The 16,988-nt window shown below is 36.0% G+C and overlaps 1 protein-coding gene and 1 pseudogene across 1 annotated transcript; both read left to right on the top strand.

Annotated features, from left to right (window-relative positions):
* The first annotated feature begins 1,362 nt into the window (after positions 1-1,362).
* LOC130860199 (olfactory receptor 4A47-like) lies at positions 1,363-2,286 on the top strand. Its single transcript, XM_057748065.1, has one exon. It carries the CDS (start codon positions 1,363-1,365, stop codon positions 2,284-2,286), a length of 924 nt encoding a protein of 307 aa, XP_057604048.1.
* Positions 2,287-9,576: 7,290 nt separating this feature from the next.
* LOC130860198 (olfactory receptor 4A15-like) lies at positions 9,577-10,482 on the top strand (annotated as a pseudogene).
* The last annotated feature ends 6,506 nt before the right edge of the window (positions 10,483-16,988 follow it).

Genomic DNA, 16,988 nt, shown 5'->3' with positions numbered 1-16,988 from the left:
AAGGGAGAATTTCAGGTCCCGATGAACGAGTTACAACGTCTTCCTTCAGACTGTGAACAAGCCGCCAGACAGTGAGACTAGCAGGAAATAGTGAGAAGCAGGCGTCACCAGTGTGTGAATTTATTTCGTAAGAAATGAAATTACTCTGAAATAAATCAAACGTAGATTCAGTTCTAGTTTTGTCACTTAAAATATGTCACCTTGGGAAACTTGATTAGATGTTCTGACCTTTGGTTTCTTCAACTATGAAACGGGGATTACGTGTCTTGTTACTGTAAGTTTACATGTGACACACAGAATTGTGAGGGCATGATTGGAGTCCACTGTAGGAGTTTTAAGTAAGATTTAAAGAGGATCATATGGGCTACTTCAAAAGAATATGTTTTTGGAGGTCAGAATGAAAGGGGAAAGACATGGGTAGGAGGCTGTTGCAGTGTGCCAGGAAGAAAATGGGGAGGTATAGGGAATGATCAAATTTGTGATATATTTTGAAATTAAGGCAGCAGGATTTGCTAAAGGTATCAATAACTAATATGAAAGCAATATGGGAGTGGAGAACACCGTGAGGTTTTTTTGCCTGAGCAATTACATGAAAGGTGGGACAATGTAATGAGATAGGGAACACCTTTTGTATTGTGGAAATTTTAAAATTTATTTTTATATGTACTAAATTGATATCCAATGGTAGATGTCCACAGTTGGAGAGGCTGCCTACACAAGGTTGGAAACAAGCGGAGAGATAGGTGCTTGAGACACAAAATTAAAGTGCTTCAGCATTAATAGTGCAGGAAACAGAGGAGTACCCACCTAAAGACCTTAAGGATTCTCGATGAGATTTGACACAATTCAGGACAGTGATGTTCTATGAATGGAACTATTCATAGTTTTATCTACTCACAATGAATATGGGAATCATCTTAAATGGATCTTAAGAATTACACCTTTGTGACTTTTTAAATGCTGCACCTTTTTAAGGAATTCTCTTCTCATCTTCTCTTGTTCTTTCCTTTTTCCTTTAAAACTCACCTAAGGCATTGCTTCACTGATTTCACTTTGAGTGATATATTCCTACACTGTGAGTCTTAGCTTGTGTCAGTAGTCTTCTAATGGTACTTATTACCTGGGTCTGGAATTTCCTGATCCCTAGTCATATATCAGTCATATCCCTGAGGGTAGGGAATTATGCCTGATTCAACTTGTTAATCACAATATCTGTGACGCATTGGACACAATCGATACTCCACAATATTCTTTTTATTGAGTGGATGAAAAAGATGATGCTTATAATGCATTTAAGTGTTTTCCCCTTTTTTTGTAGGTAATCTGCTTCTAACATGTGAACTCAGCTCCTGTATAGACTAGATGGAACCAAGGAACAACGTAACTTACTTTGTCCTCCTGGGCCTCACACAGAATCCAAAGGAGCAGAAAGTCCTTTCTGTCATGTTCTTGCTCTTCTACGTGTTGACCCTGGTGGGCAACCTGCTCATTGTTGTGGCTGTAATAGGCAGTAAGACCCTGCACTCACCGATGTACTTTTTCCTTGCTAGCTTATCATTTATAGACCTAATGTATTCCTCTTCTATTTCGCCCAGATTGATTTCAGACTTGTTCTTTGGGGAAAGTACCATATCTTTTGAATTTTGCGTGATCCAGCTCTTTACTGAGCACCTTTTTGGTGGGTCAGAGGTCTTCCTTCTGTTGGTGATGGCCTACGACCGCTACGTGGCCATCTGCAAGCCCTTGCATTATCTGGTTATCATGAGGCAAAGGGTGTGTATCGTGCTGCTGGTGGTGTCCTGGGTTGGAGGTTTTCTGCACTCAGTAATTCAACTTAGCACTATTTATTGGCTCCCATTCTGTGGGCCCAATGTCATTGATCACTTTATGTGTGACATGTTCCCCTTATTGGAACTCGTCTGTACTGACACCTATGTCACTGGCATCTTAGTGGTGGCCAATGGAGGACTGATCTGCACTATTGTGTTTCTGCTCTTACTCATCTCCTATGTGGTCATCCTGCAGTCTCTGAAGAACCTGAGTCAGGAAGGGAGGCGGAAAGCCCTCCAGACCTGTGGCTCCCACATCACTGTGGTCGTCTGCTTCTTTGTTCCCTGTATTTTCGTGTATGCAAACCCTGCTAAGACGTTCTCCACTGACAAATCGTTGAGTGTGTTTTATGCAATCATAACTCCTATGCTGAACCCGCTAATCTACAGTCTAAGAAATTCTGAGTTGACTAATGCTATGAAAAAGTTCTGGATTAAAAAATATGTTAAGTGGTAAATCCAATATGAAGAAAGTAATTTAGTATTATGGCCAATCTTCTTGGAATGTAAAAGTCTTCGTAAACCCGAGGCACGCTTTCTTTTTCTCTAAAGGGTTTATGATGATTATAATTAAAGAATGGACTACATGTTTGTGCTATTAATGTTTCCCTGCTAGAATTTAAACTCTATAATGTCTGGTTTAAAACTGCACCTAGAAAGGTAGCATGCATTTACAATAGGGAGTCAATAAATTGTATGTGATGAATTAGCAAATGAAATTTTTATAGAGTTCCACTAGTTTTTATTCAATTTCTGCATTTACTTTTATTATTTTCTCGTTCTTAGTTTTATTCTTAGTCTTATCTTTTATCTAATTATTTTTATTATACTGGTTAAAATATTTAGTATTATATAGAGCTTATCTTCATTTAATAGCATTTATATTACATATGACATTTCAATGCAATATTTTACATTTTAAAATATGAAACATAAAATATAATTGATAACAGTAAATATTAAAAATAGAATTCATGCAAAATGAAATATGTAGAATCAAGCTGATGCAGTCATTCTGCTCTTAAGATTCTTCAATAATAATCTTTCAGAAGCAAGTATATTTTCAAATATCTATTTGTGATTATGTCTCTGTGAATAAATGTTGCACTTCACTCAGTCTTATGAAGATCTTTACATTCCAGTCTATGCAGACCTAACTCATTCTGTGTCCTCATGCTGCTTAACTTTTATATGAAGATGCATTAAAATTAATGTATCCAGTCCTCTTCATGTTTTCTCAGTCTTTTCTATGATGAGTAATTCTGCTATAAAGTCTATGAAATTTTTTAAGTATGAGTCCAAGAAGTGGAATTGTTGAGTCACTTGGGGTATGTTTTTAAAATGTTGATGTTCGTGCTTGTTGCTAAAATGCCATCCATAACCTTGAACTAAACTCACTACTCCCCTGGTTCTGGAAAATATGTGTTTGACAACGTTGTCTACAAACAGTGCTTGATAAACATTTTTGGTACATGACAGCCTGATTAATGATATTGTGTTTCATTTGTATGCTTTAATTACAAATAAATATTATTGGATTTGGGCATCTAGTCACATTTTTTAAATGATTTGTATTCCTTTTCATGACTTGGCTGTTAATGAATTTTACGTGTTTTATTTGACGGCTGATGTTTTCCATACTGATTTTATGATTTAATTATATGCTAAGGAAGTTATCCCATTTACCATGATGTGGAATTATTAATTTCCAGTGTATGATTTGATTTTTTTCCACACTGTGTTGAACATTTTGGTCATATAGAATTATTTTTACATTTGTATAATTAAATCTGTCAACATTTTATGTCTTTTATGTCTTGCTTAGAAAGAATTTCCCTATTACAATATTACCAAAATATTCTCCCACATTATTTCAACATTTAATTTTTTGTCTTTTTTTTTGCTTTATATTTTATGTTTAAATTTTTGAACCATCTACACTTTGATGTAAGGAGTTAAGTAGGGATTAAATTTTAATCATTTTTGAAAATGGCCATTTTTATAGATGTATAATTATTTTTCCTCATGACTTGATATCCCACCTTTGTATTCTAAAATATGTTATGTGTTTGGATAAAAATCAGACCTCTCTTAACTTCCAATGATCTCTTTATTTATGTACTATTTAACATGTGATGCGATTGTATTTAGTTTGAAATACACTTTGATACCTCATAAGCCTAGGACTGCTGCATTATTGTCCTTATCAGAACTATGTTTATTCTTGCATATTTATATTTTAAAATTAAATTTCAATGAGATAGCCTGGTAAAATCTGCATTTAGTTAGTATTTTCAATAATATTTGAAAGAGAAGGAATTTATATCTTTAGAGAGGTGAGAATTCTTATCCACAAACTGGGTAGGTATTTCCACTCAACAAGTCTTCTTTTATGTTCATATAGATCTAGTATGTTTCTTTGTAGATTTAGTCTTTTTGAGTTTTTTTTTTTTGCTACTAATGTAAATAGGATTTTATCATCTATTACATTTTCCAATTGTCTGTTTCAATGTATGAATTCTTTTTGTTTTCCATTTTTACATAAGATATAGTTGTCACAGTACATCATTTATCTTTTTTATTCAAAGTTCTGCAAGTACTGACAAATACATACAGTTGTGTCACCACCATATTAATCAATATGCAGAATGTTTTAATAAAGTATAATTTAAATCAATTAAAAAATATTTCCATGCCCCTTTGTATCACCCCTTTCCTTCACTCCAGGTCTGGGGAAACACTGATCCATTTTCATTCGTATACTTTTGTCTTTCCTAGAATGTCCTAGATTTTTTTCTCCAGCTTTATCGATATATAACTGAGAAATTATGGCTGTGTATGTGGTGTACAGTGTCACAATTTTATGTACATGTATACTGTGAAATTATTACCACAATCAAGCTAATTTATGCATCCATCACCTCATATGAATACCTAAGTATTTTATTCTTTCTGATGCCATTGTAAATGGGATCATTTACAGAATTAAAATTAAATTGTTTTTTGGATAGTTCATTGTTAGTATATGTAAATGCAACTGATTTTTGTATGTGTTTCTTTTTCCCTGAAACTTTCTTGATTTTTTTTATTAGCTCTAAAAATTTTTGGTGCAATTTTTGGATTTTCTAAATGTAAGGTCACGCTCAGTATCTCATCCTTTAAATTTCACCTCTTGCTCCCGGTATCACGCATTTGAAATTTATACAGATTGCTGTGTGTGTCAGTAGTTCATTTCATTGCTATGTAGTATTCCACACTGTGTTACAGTGTGTTTATCCCTTTCTCCATGAAGAGATTTTAATTGTTTCTAGTTATTTGAGATTATGGATGGAACTGCTATAAATACTCATGTGTGGGTTTTTGTAAAACCAAACAAAAAATAGGAAATAATCACTTTCCAGACACTCGATGTCAGAAACAATTGACAGTGATTACCGAGCAACGGAAAATAAAAAAGTTGAGCTCTAGGATTTTTTCTATTTATTACCTTTAAAATGTTCCCATGTTTGGTACAGCAAGGAATAACTCAGAAGATCCTGGTAGACTCCCTGAGCTGAGGAGGTGAAGTTGAGCAAGGCAGCTAAAACTCTGATGGAAGAATTCTGCAGATGATAGACCTGGAGGGGCAGAGAGATTCCGAGAGGCTGAGGGAGGGACTGCTGGGGATCTGGAGAGGAGCTCCCTCAGTTATCCATGGATTCGAGGAAACTGCCTGAGGCTGGGGGAGATTTACTTAGGTGGATTAGAGAGAAGAGTGCTCGGTGCTCACACTGAACCCTGAATAGTGGAAAAACCTCATGGTTCACAGGGTCATTGCGTTGGGTTGAATACTAGGAAGGCTGTGCCTCAAGAGTAGGAGACCACTTGCCCTGGACCAAGCGCTTCTCCAGACCTGCCTCATAAACCACAACAGCAAGAAAAAAGTCCAAAAGCAAAACATCCAGAAGAAGCAGCCTAAATATTGTGTTCAGAATTTTGGGACTGTGTTACTGTGAGATGCTGAGCTGATTATTTTTCTTGAGATGCCCTTGTTTCATTCCGGGATAAGGGCTATGCTGGTGCGTGAACTGAGCTGGGAAGTATAATACTTTCCTCCCATCTCGAAAAGTATTTATGTAGGATTGGCACTATTTTTTGTTTAATCATTATATAGAATTCATCAGTAAAGCTGTATAAGAATGGAATTTTGGGAAATGAAGGATTCTAAAGAATTACTTTTCTGGGGTATTAGATTACTCCAGTTTTTCATTATTTTTTTTATTGTTTTTATAAAGTTGTTATTTTCGTATGGTGTCCATGTTCTTTTAATTGGCAAGTATATTGTCATAAGTTTATTTATCATATCGTTTTATTATCTTTTTAAAATCTGTAGAATCTGCAGTGAAGACACTTTTCATTCTTGATTCTGATCATTTGTTTTCTCATATTTTTTGTTAATCTATTTTGCTAGGAGCTTATCAATTTCATCAAACTTTTGACGAACCAATTCCTGGATTCATATATTTTCTCTTTTTTTCAATGATTTCTGTCTTGTATTTACTATTTCCATTCTGCAATGTTCTCTATGCTTATTTTGCTTTTTATTTTCTAGTTTCTTGACACTGAAGCTTAGTTCATCTCAATATTTCTTGTTTTCTAATACTTGCATTTAAAGCTATAAATGTCTCTCTAACCACTCCTTTAGCTGCATCCAATTAACTTACATATGTGTATATATATATAAGATAGTATATAGTTTATATATATTTCATAAATATCTTTAATATATCATTTACACATGTATATCATTATATTTCTATTGAAAATTTATTTTTGAAAATATTCACAAGTAATTTTGATATGTTGCTTAATTGGTAAGTATCTGGAAAATGTTATATTTTTGTTATCAATTTCCAGTTGAATTACGTATATATGTGTGTGTATATATACATATATATTCTGTATGATTTAAGTCCTTTGACATGTACTGCAGCTTCTCTTGTGGCCTACGTGTTGCTTACTTTGGTGAGTGCTCCATGAGCAGCACTTTGAGATGAATAGAATAGTCCCACAAATGTTGCCTCTTTCTCCACTCTCACACTAACACACATTTTTATTAACTTGCTTGCCTGAAACTATGTGACCAACTATGCAAAAAATTTTATCTGCACCAGAAACAAGTTTTTTTTAAATAAATGAATAATTGTATTTATTTATTTATTGGCTGCATTGGGTCTTTGTTTCTGCGTGCACTTTCTCTAGTTGCAGGGAGCGGGGGCTACTCTTCCTGGCAGTGCGGGGGCTTCTCATTGCAGTGGCTTCTCTTGCTCCGGAGCACGGGCTCTAGGCACACGGGCTGCAGTAGTTGTGGCACATGGGCTCGTGGGCTGTAGAGCGCAGGCTCAGTAGTTGTGGCGCACAGGCTTAGTTGCTCCACTGCATGTGGGATCTTCCTGGAGCAGGGATCGAACCCGTGTCCCCTGCATTGGCAGGTGGATTCTTAACCACTGCACTACCAGGGAAGTCCCCAGAAACAAGTTTTAAATGGCTTGCTCTGAAATTAGCATTCATCATTTATGGAAATCAGATCAGATATCATCTGCAAAGACAAAACTTGAACTTAAACAGATTTGCCTATTTTGAAGGTCATGATGTAAACAAGACAGTTTTTACATCTTTCATTTCTGCCCAGACTGTACTTTTTGCTCTTGGTGGGTTGACCGCAAGTTATTCTTTTATGCTTTTCCCCCAGAGGACAGAGTTCTCTAAGTCTGGCTCTACCTGGTGATTATCCTGGTGAGATCTCTGGAGATAAAGAGTCTACCATTAAAATGATGATTATGGTCCCAGTGAATTCAATTAGACAAGAATCACTATCGGAGATACACCAACTGAATGACTCAATAATACGTGCTGCAGTTCTAAGGCAGATGAAATGTTTACGAGCCTTTGCCCTTACCTCCGAGAGTATTTGTCTGTACCAGTACTCACATGACTGGTTTTTTCATGAATTAAAATGATGGCCTCAAAGCATAATAATGTACATATATGAAATTATTCTCCATCTTTCAGGAAACCCAAAGCTCAACAATACTGTATGACGACAGGATAGTATAACTGATTGAAAATTTAAATGTTGTAAAGGCTGTTTCACTACTCCATATTTACTGGTATAAAATACTAACAGCAATGTTTTTACTTGAACAATTCATCCATAATTTACAGTTTTCTCTCCAATCAAAATGTTGGTTTAACACTTGTTTGTTAATAGGACAAATTCTGCCAGCAATGAATGTTTTCAGTCTCTATTCACAATAAAGATTCAAATTTCTTTAGGTACCAGGACATTCATATTCATTTTGAAAATTCCAGGAGTTTGAAAAGTAATATTTTTCTGAAAGACTGTGATTAATCAGATTTTCTAAAAGCACAAAAAGAGTTGGTCACATGGAAGCAGTTCAAGGTCCAGTGATGCTTCATGCACCTTACTCTCCGTGTCCCCAGAGACGGCATCATGCAGGAAAGACATGGGGGAGGGTACCAGAGCCCAGAACATGGACTGAACGGCTTTCTCCTTACAAAGGTAATCCAGGAAGTGTATTTAGACACAAGATTTGGAACAAAGCTTTACATTTTGCAAGAGTACATTGGTGGGGTGAGAATTCATTCTTTTTTAAAGTTCTCCTATCTGATTCTCATTATCAGCCAAGTTAGGATTCCTCTGTTATTACTAAAATACGTGGGGATCAATTCTATTCTGTAACACTCTTTGGATAGTTCATGTCAAAAGATCCAGAGTAATTTTACCTTCTTTAACATCACATATACCTGGAAACTGATTCCAAGTGCATCTATCTGGGGATATTTTAAAGGGCAGATATTTCTAAATCTCATGATAGGTTCAATTGATAATGTTCTCTAAGCATTGTTTGTTGATCTGTTAAAAATTAGAAGATGATGTAGCATCTGCAGAACTTGATTGAGTGGCTTTCATGAACCCAAGGTAATACTGTTGTAAGCAAGCTTTTACTTCAATTCCTATTTTTCTGTTCACAGGTGAGCTTCAGCATCCTGTCATATGTTTGCTGATCATTTAGATATATTTTTCTTTAATTGCTTGTTTATATTTTTAAATATTTCATTTATATTTTATTAGATAATTTCTTAGAGATCTTTGTCTATTTTTGATGTTAACTCTGTGTATATCTTATCAAATGTAAATCATTTCCACAAACTATTTTTGTCTATTGATGTTGTGGTCTTTTTTCCTAAACCTTTAAAAGCAATTGAAATTGTCAGAGATATCTATTTGGGATTTCAATGAGTGGTTAAGAATATTCTTCCACCCCCAGAGTGGAGAAAGTCATCTCCTTTATTAACTGGAGAGTAAATATGAAGTAAACCTTGCTTTACTATTTTTTTTGAGCCTTTACTTATTTTATTTTTGTATAAGGTGTTAGCTATGCGTACAATTTAATTGCTTCCAGATTGAAACCTGGTTGTGGCAACTCATTTAATAATGTGTCCTTTTCCCACATGTGTCTCTCATCACTTGCCTGCTCATTAGTCTGTAAGGTCATTGAGGTTTGGGACGATGCTTTAATCAGCCTTGTGTTATGATCTCTGAAAGTACTGAACATAATGAACCATACCGCCTACTGGTTGAATGAATAAACAAATTATCTTAATATTTCAGGGAGTCTCCAGTGATAATTACATTTGCAGGTAAATTTGTCCTGAGCTCTGAAATAAGACAAAGAGAAGACTTATGGAACAAAGGGACGATGTGACTGAGTTTGTCCTCGTGGGCTCGCTCAGAGCCTCCAGGGCAGAGAACATCATTCGTCGTGCTCTTGCTCTTCTGCATCGTGACGCTGCTGGGCAACCTGCTCAGCGTCCTGACTGTGGTGCTCAGCCCAGCCCTGGATGCCCCGTGTGCTCCTTGCTTGGCTTCTTATCGTTCATGGATGCTTTCTGTTCTACTACAGTCACCCCAAATATGATTACAGACCTACTCTATGAAAAGAAAACCATTTCCTTCTGAGCGTGCATGACCCAGCTTTGTATGGAGCACTTATTTGGTGGTGCTGAGATTTTACTCCTGGTGGTCATGGCCTACGACCGCTACGTGGCCATCTGCAAACCCTTGCATTATGTGACAAGCATGAATCGGCGAGTGTGTGTTCTGCTGATGCTGCTGGCCTGGGCTGGTGGGTTTTTACATGCAGTCATTCAATTTCTCTTTGTTTACAACCTTCCCTTCTGTGGCCCCAATGTCATTGACCACTTCATCTGTGACATGTACCCCTTGTTAAAACTTGCCTGCACTGACACCCACCTTATTGGCCTCACTGTGGTAGCCAATGATGGGGCAATCTGTGTGGTCCTCTTCACGCTCTTACTCCCCTCCTATGGGGTGATTCTGCACTCCCTGAAGCATCTTAGTCAGGGAAGGAGGCGCCAAGCCTTATCCACCTGCGGCTCCCACATCACCGTGGTGGTCCTCTTCTTCGTGCCCTGTGCTTTTATGTACGTGAGACCTCCTTCCGCCTTACCCATTGATAAATACTTGGCCGTGTTTTACACCATTATGTTGAACCCTCTAATCTATACTCTGAGAAATGGTAAGATGAAAAATGCCATGAAAAGGCTCTGGGTCAGAAAAAGAAAATGAGGCAGTGGGGAAAGGTATCACCTAATTTCAATGAAGAATTGCTCTTCCCAGGAAAGCCTTGTGTGGTTACTTAACTGTAGTAAATGTCCCCTCAGGTTTAATAAATTGGGCATGATTAAAATCTTTTATTACATGAATACTTGCAATGATTAATATGTACTTTTAAGATTTTCATAATTTCCTAGTTCAAAATACATATTTTGTTTGAAACATATTTTGAAGATTTCCACAATTTCTTATAAAATATATATATACATATATACACATATATATATATACACATATGTATATATTTTGGTGTAAAATATCTCTGCTGAGACTGCAGATTTATGTTTTATGTGATGAGTTAAGCTATAGTTAATACTGTAAATTTATTTTAGTGGAAGACTTTCTCATGTTTCTGTCTTAAATATTGTAATCTTTCCAGAATTAATAAGGTTCACTACAGATTTTGGAAAAATGATATAAAAAATAAGACATAAAATTTTTTCTTTCATGTAGCTATTTATTAATATCATTTTTAAAGACTTTCTGATATGAATGAACACTTTACAATAGACCCTGGAAACGAGAGAACTTGAGGCAGAAGTTTGTGAAAAGAGATTTCTGAAGAACTATTTGGTCACAGTCTTGATAAAGGTTATAAAAAGCATTGGGAGTTTTTTTTTTTTTTTAAACAGACAATAAACTGCGTATATTTAGAGTGTACAATTTGGTATTTTTTTTCTTATTAGTAATGTATATATGGCAATCCCAGTCTCCCAGTTCATTCCCCTCCAACTCTCCCTGCTTTCCCCATTTGGTGTCCATATGTTTGTTCTCTACAACTGGGTCTCTAATTCTGCCTTGCAAATCGGTTGATTTGTATCATTTTTCTATATTCTGCATATATGTGTTAATATACGATATTTGTTTTTCTCTTTCTGACTCACTTCACTCTGTATGACAGTCTCTAGGCCCATCCATGTCTCTACAAATGTCCCAGTTTCATTGCTTTTTACAGCTGAGTAATATTCCATTGTATATATGTACCACATCTTCTTTATCCATTCATCCGTTGATGGACATTTAGGTTGCTTCCATGTCCTGGCTATTGTAAATAGTGCTGCAATGAATATTGGAGTGAATGTGTCTTTTTGAATGATGGTGTTCTCTGGGTATATGCCCAGCAGTGGGATTGCGGGGTCATATGGTAGTTCTATTTTTAGTTTTTCAAGGAACCTCCATCCTGTTCTCCATAGTGGCTGTATCCATTTACATTCCCACCAGCAGTGCAAGAGCGTTCCCTTTTCTCCACACCCTCTCCAGCATTTACTGTTTGTAGATTTTCTGATGCCCATTCTAATCAGTGTGAGGTGATACCTCAGTGTCGTTTTGATGTGCATTTCTCTAATAATTAGTGATGTTGAGCAGCTTTTCATATGCCCCTTGGCCTTCCCTATGTCTTCTTTGGAGAAATGCCTAGTTAGGTCTTCTGCCCATTTTTTGATTGAGTTGTTTGTTTTTTTTTGATATTGAGCTGCATGAAAGGACATAAAAATTTAACTCACTCTTCCCCACACAAAGACAGCCCACATTAATATTTGAGCATATATCTTATTTTTGTCTCTGTAAGTTACTTTACATGTATTATTTTTTATATTGCTTAGTAGGTTAACATTGAAGGAGAAAGCTATTTTAGACGTGTAGCTTTAATCATAAGGAGGATAAATATATAAAAATAATCTGAATGAACAAGGTGTATATGCAGAAAAATAACTGAATCATACTTATTTTCCCAACTGGCCAATCATATTATGTCCTCAAGTGGCTCAGCTTTGTTTGGTGTTTTAGTTTCATAAAGATGATCCTTTCACCTTCCCAGATAGTTTAGAATATCTGCTAAAACCTCTGCTGCTTTTCAATATCTCCATCTCCTTTTTTGTTTATAGTGTTTCATAGCCTTCTCTAGAGACCCAGCCTCTGACTCTCAGGTGCAAATTTAGCATAATCCATAATCTATAATCCATTAGCTTCAAATATGTGCTGCAAAACTTGACACCAGATATTTTCTGTGATATCAATATTAAGGAAGATATTGACAATATATGCCATTGTTATCTCTCCTATTAACGAATACAGATTGCTAGGTAATTAAGAGTCCAGAATATACTGCTTTATTTGGCAGAGACATCATTCATAAAATCCTCTCTCTCTGAATCTGACTTGAAACTAAATATTAGCTGAGTCTAATATCATCAGAGGCATGTGGTCAAATGTATTTATTATTCTACCTCCCTTGCTTAGTCTGGATTCATGAGGAGCTAACGCTATGGGGTGATGGGTGCTTTCCCCTGGTCAATCACACTGTATTAAAAATCTTATGTTCTGATTTTTATTTCTGTTGGTATTATATGGAGATTTCTTATATTATCTCAAAGTCTTCCCAAACATGATTGTATTCACCAAATAATATAAAACATTTTAATTGATCAGAATTTAGGTGACTAATTCCTCCCATTTTGGTTGCTAATATAGGCTGAAAGTTTCTTTCTTCTCCCAATTCATAAGTTAAATCCTTTACAATACTTGGCATTTGGTTGTGGGCCCCTTAGGAAGTGACTAGGGCATGAAGGTGGAGCCCTCATGAATGGGATTAACGTCCTTAACGCTTCAGAGAGCTCACCTGATCCTTCTGGCATGTGAGGACACAGCAAAAGATGGTGTCTGTGAGCTAGGGAGGGGACCTCACCACACACGGAGTCTGCCAGTGCCCTAATCTTGGACTTCTGAGCTCCAGAACTGTGAGAAACAAATGCTTGTTGTTTAAGCCACCCAGTCCATGGTGTTTTGTAATAGCAGCCCAAGTGGTCAAAGATAGAAATTTAGTTAATCTTCCAATTTGTATAGTTATTTCAAATGATGAGATAAAAATATTTGCTCATTGTCTATGTTCATTGGTCTATGTGCTCCCTGAAGTCAGGGAAGGTACTTAACTGTCTTTGTGTTCTCTGTTCCTTACACAATATTTGGAACATAGAATCCATTCCATAAAGTTTGCTACTTATTTGAGTTCTTGATCTATTGTAGTGAGTATTTACTAATAAATTTTGATTCATTCATCCTATTTAAACATGTATATCTGCTACAAATATTTACTGTTCTTTAAGCTTTGCTACAAAGGTTTATCATGTTATTAATGCTATAATAGTGGATATTTTTATATAAAGATATTATTTATATATTGTGTCACTTTTTGATTTCTTTTATCACATCACTCTTGGAAAATTCCATTTCCTTCCACTGGTTTTATAAAATGCAACCTCTTGTTTTTTAAAAATAACTTTTCAAAACACTTTATTATTAAACCTATCAATAATTTATTTTTGTTTGTGATGAGAGAATATCTAGGCCTATTTCCCTAATAGGTGAAATTAGTAATTGTTAATTTCAATTAATTTGAAAATTTTCTATTTAATATGACATGTTTTCCACCATCTAGAAGATTCAATTCTGATGTACTTTCTCCTCCTCTTTGTCCTCCTCCCTCACCTCCCCCCGCCTCCTCTAAACTTTAAGGTCGTTTTGCAAAGTTTGAAAGCATCCCATAAAGATACATTTAAGAGGTCATGATTCTGTATATTTATCTTCAGGAAAACGACATGCTTTAACGTCTTGTTTTCCCATCCAGAAAAATACACACATTGTGAAAGACATTGACATCTCGATAAAAATTTGCTATCATCTCCATAAAGTGTACATAAATATTGCCTTTTGGTTTTCTTATTTAAAAATAGGACTCTCTCATTTACATTTGACTCACTTTTTTAGTGAGCTGGTCAGAAAGGGCTTAATGTCTTATTCCAGCATGAGTTACAGCACAACCCCAAAGCCACAGGCCTGTGTCTGTATCCAAACATTCATAGCCTGTATACAAAAGTACACAAAATATGTGTGCAACCACACACTCAGATCTGTACCCAACCTCCTGTGAATCTGTATGACCACATGTACGTACATATTCAGTGATATAAAGGTCTGTTTCCAATTGCATGTATGTGTGTGTATGTGAACACACATGGGTCTGTATCTGAAAGCACACGGGTCAGCATCAGACTGCTGATACGAATGCATTTGTATATGTACCTGTGTGTGTATGTGTACATGTATATGTAAGTGTATAGGCACATGTACATGTATATGTAAGTGTATGTGTATATATTTGATGTGATCACACACAGGCCTGTATCCTTCCAAATGTGGGGCTGTATCTTACCATACACTGTCTGTATCTGACCGTGTATAAGTTTAGGCAGAACTTGAATAAACAATTGTGCTGTTCTGTGTGGCATGGACTAAGGTCATTCTCTACTGTTCAGCTGATTGCTGGGTTTTAATGAGGGTCCAAGATGAATTCACTTATATGAATGGTGCCTTGGCAAGGATGGGTAGAAGACCGGCTCCTCTGGGTGTCTTTCTGTCTCCATGTAGATACAGGGCTACGTAGGCAGTGTCTGTCCAGTGAGGTTGTCAGACTTGTAAAATGACAGCCCAGGGCTCCCAGAGGGAGGAGGCAAAAGCTATCAGTTCATTTAAGTCTCATCCCATCGCGACATCACCCTAAGTCCAGGATCTCAGGTTCTTAATCTAGACTGATCATCATATCAGAAGAAACAATCAACAGAATGAAAAGTAACCTATGGTATGGCGGAAAACATTTGCAAAGCATTTATCTCATAAGGAGTTAATATCTAAAATATGTAAGGAATTTTTACAACTCAGTAGCACAAAACCAGATAACCAAATTTAAAAATGGACAAAGAACTTGAATAGATATTTGTCCAAAGAAGATATAGGCCAATAGGAATGTGAGAAGGTGCTCAAGGGCTCAATGTCATTAATCGTCAGGAAAATGCAAATCATAGCAAAAATGAGATATCATGTCATACCTGTTAGGATGGCTATGTGAGATATATAGGAGATAAATGTTTGCGAGGATGTAGAAAAAAGGGAATCCTACTATGCTGTTGGTGGGAATATAAATTTTTTAAACGACTAAGGAAAATATTATGGAGGTTTCTTGAAAAATTAAAACTAAATCTACCACATAATTCAGCAGTCCCGCTTCTGTGTATGTATCCAAGGGTATGAAATCAGGAAACTGAAGAGGTATTTATACTCCCATGTTTACCAAATCATTACTCAGAATAGATGATAAACAACCTGTTGGAAACAACCTAAATGTCCCTTGATTGATGAATGAAGAAAACACGGTATGTGTTTATACATTATATGTATGTTATATATATAATGCATATATATATAATGGAATATTATTCAGTGATATAAAAGAAGGGAAACCTGCCACTTGTGACAACGTGGAGGGCTTGAAGAGCATTATGCTAAATGAAACAAGCAGTAATTGAGAGACAAATACTATATGATCTCACTTACAGGTAGAATTTAAAACAAACTCAGAATTAGAGAGTAGAATGCTGACTGCCAAGGCCTGGTAGATGAGGGAAACTGGGCGACGTTGTTCAAAGGGTAGACGCTTCCAGTTATAAGATGAACAAGTTCTGGGCATCTAGTGTACAGCATGGTGACAACAGTTCACAACACTGTATTATGTATTATTTACTGAAAGTTGCTAAGGGAGTAGATCTTAAATATTCTCACCACATACACAGATTGTAATTATGTGAGGTATGGAAGTGTTGACTAAATTTACTGTGGTAATCTCTCACCATTTATCTCTATATCAAATTGTCACTGTTGTATCCCTTAAACATACACAGTGTTATATGTCAACTGCATCTCAATAAAGCTGGAAAAACATTGAAAATAAATAAAATATATATTATGAATTAAAAAAGGGAAGGTCTATGAACTAGAGAATGCTATTTCCTCCACATACATTACATACATTCTTTCTGAAGGAAGCAACATAACTAAAATGGATATTCCTGTTCACAAAGGAAGGCTATGATGCTTATTCAGTGCAGTCCTCTTAAAATATTTGTAGACTTTCTATTTTTCTTTAATCGGAGTTTACTCCATTATACAAGGGCCACACACACAAATATCTTGAGAATAGCCCTTCTCAGGTTTGGGCTAAAGTCTGTGTGCAGGGATAATACCCTTAAGCCTCTTAGAAATATTTTTGTGTCGTTAAAGGGTTTATGGGACACACCTTAAATCTTTCTGAAGTCTCAGCACAGGGTCTTACATCTGCAACATTGATATCATATATATTCTGATGCCATTTCTTACTTGGAGAGAGTTTTGCTCTTTGGAAAGGCTAGGAATGCAAATCAGTTTCATTTTTTGGAATCATTCAGTCCAGCCTCCTTTCGTTTTCCCTGAATTCTGCTTGAAAGCTTATAGACAGTTACTTTTTTGATTCATCGCTCTTTATCCTTTACCACCGCATACACTGCTAACAGAAACAGCTGGCACGTGCAATGTTCTGCTTGAACATCTCAACCAAAGTCCCTGTTCATTTAAGCACATTTTCTATTTTCCAC

Source organism: Hippopotamus amphibius, chromosome 9, assembly GCF_030028045.1.
Source record: "Hippopotamus amphibius kiboko isolate mHipAmp2 chromosome 9, mHipAmp2.hap2, whole genome shotgun sequence".
Lineage (NCBI taxonomy): Eukaryota > Metazoa > Chordata > Mammalia > Artiodactyla > Hippopotamidae > Hippopotamus > Hippopotamus amphibius.
This window is presented reverse-complemented; position numbering and strand designations above follow the sequence as displayed.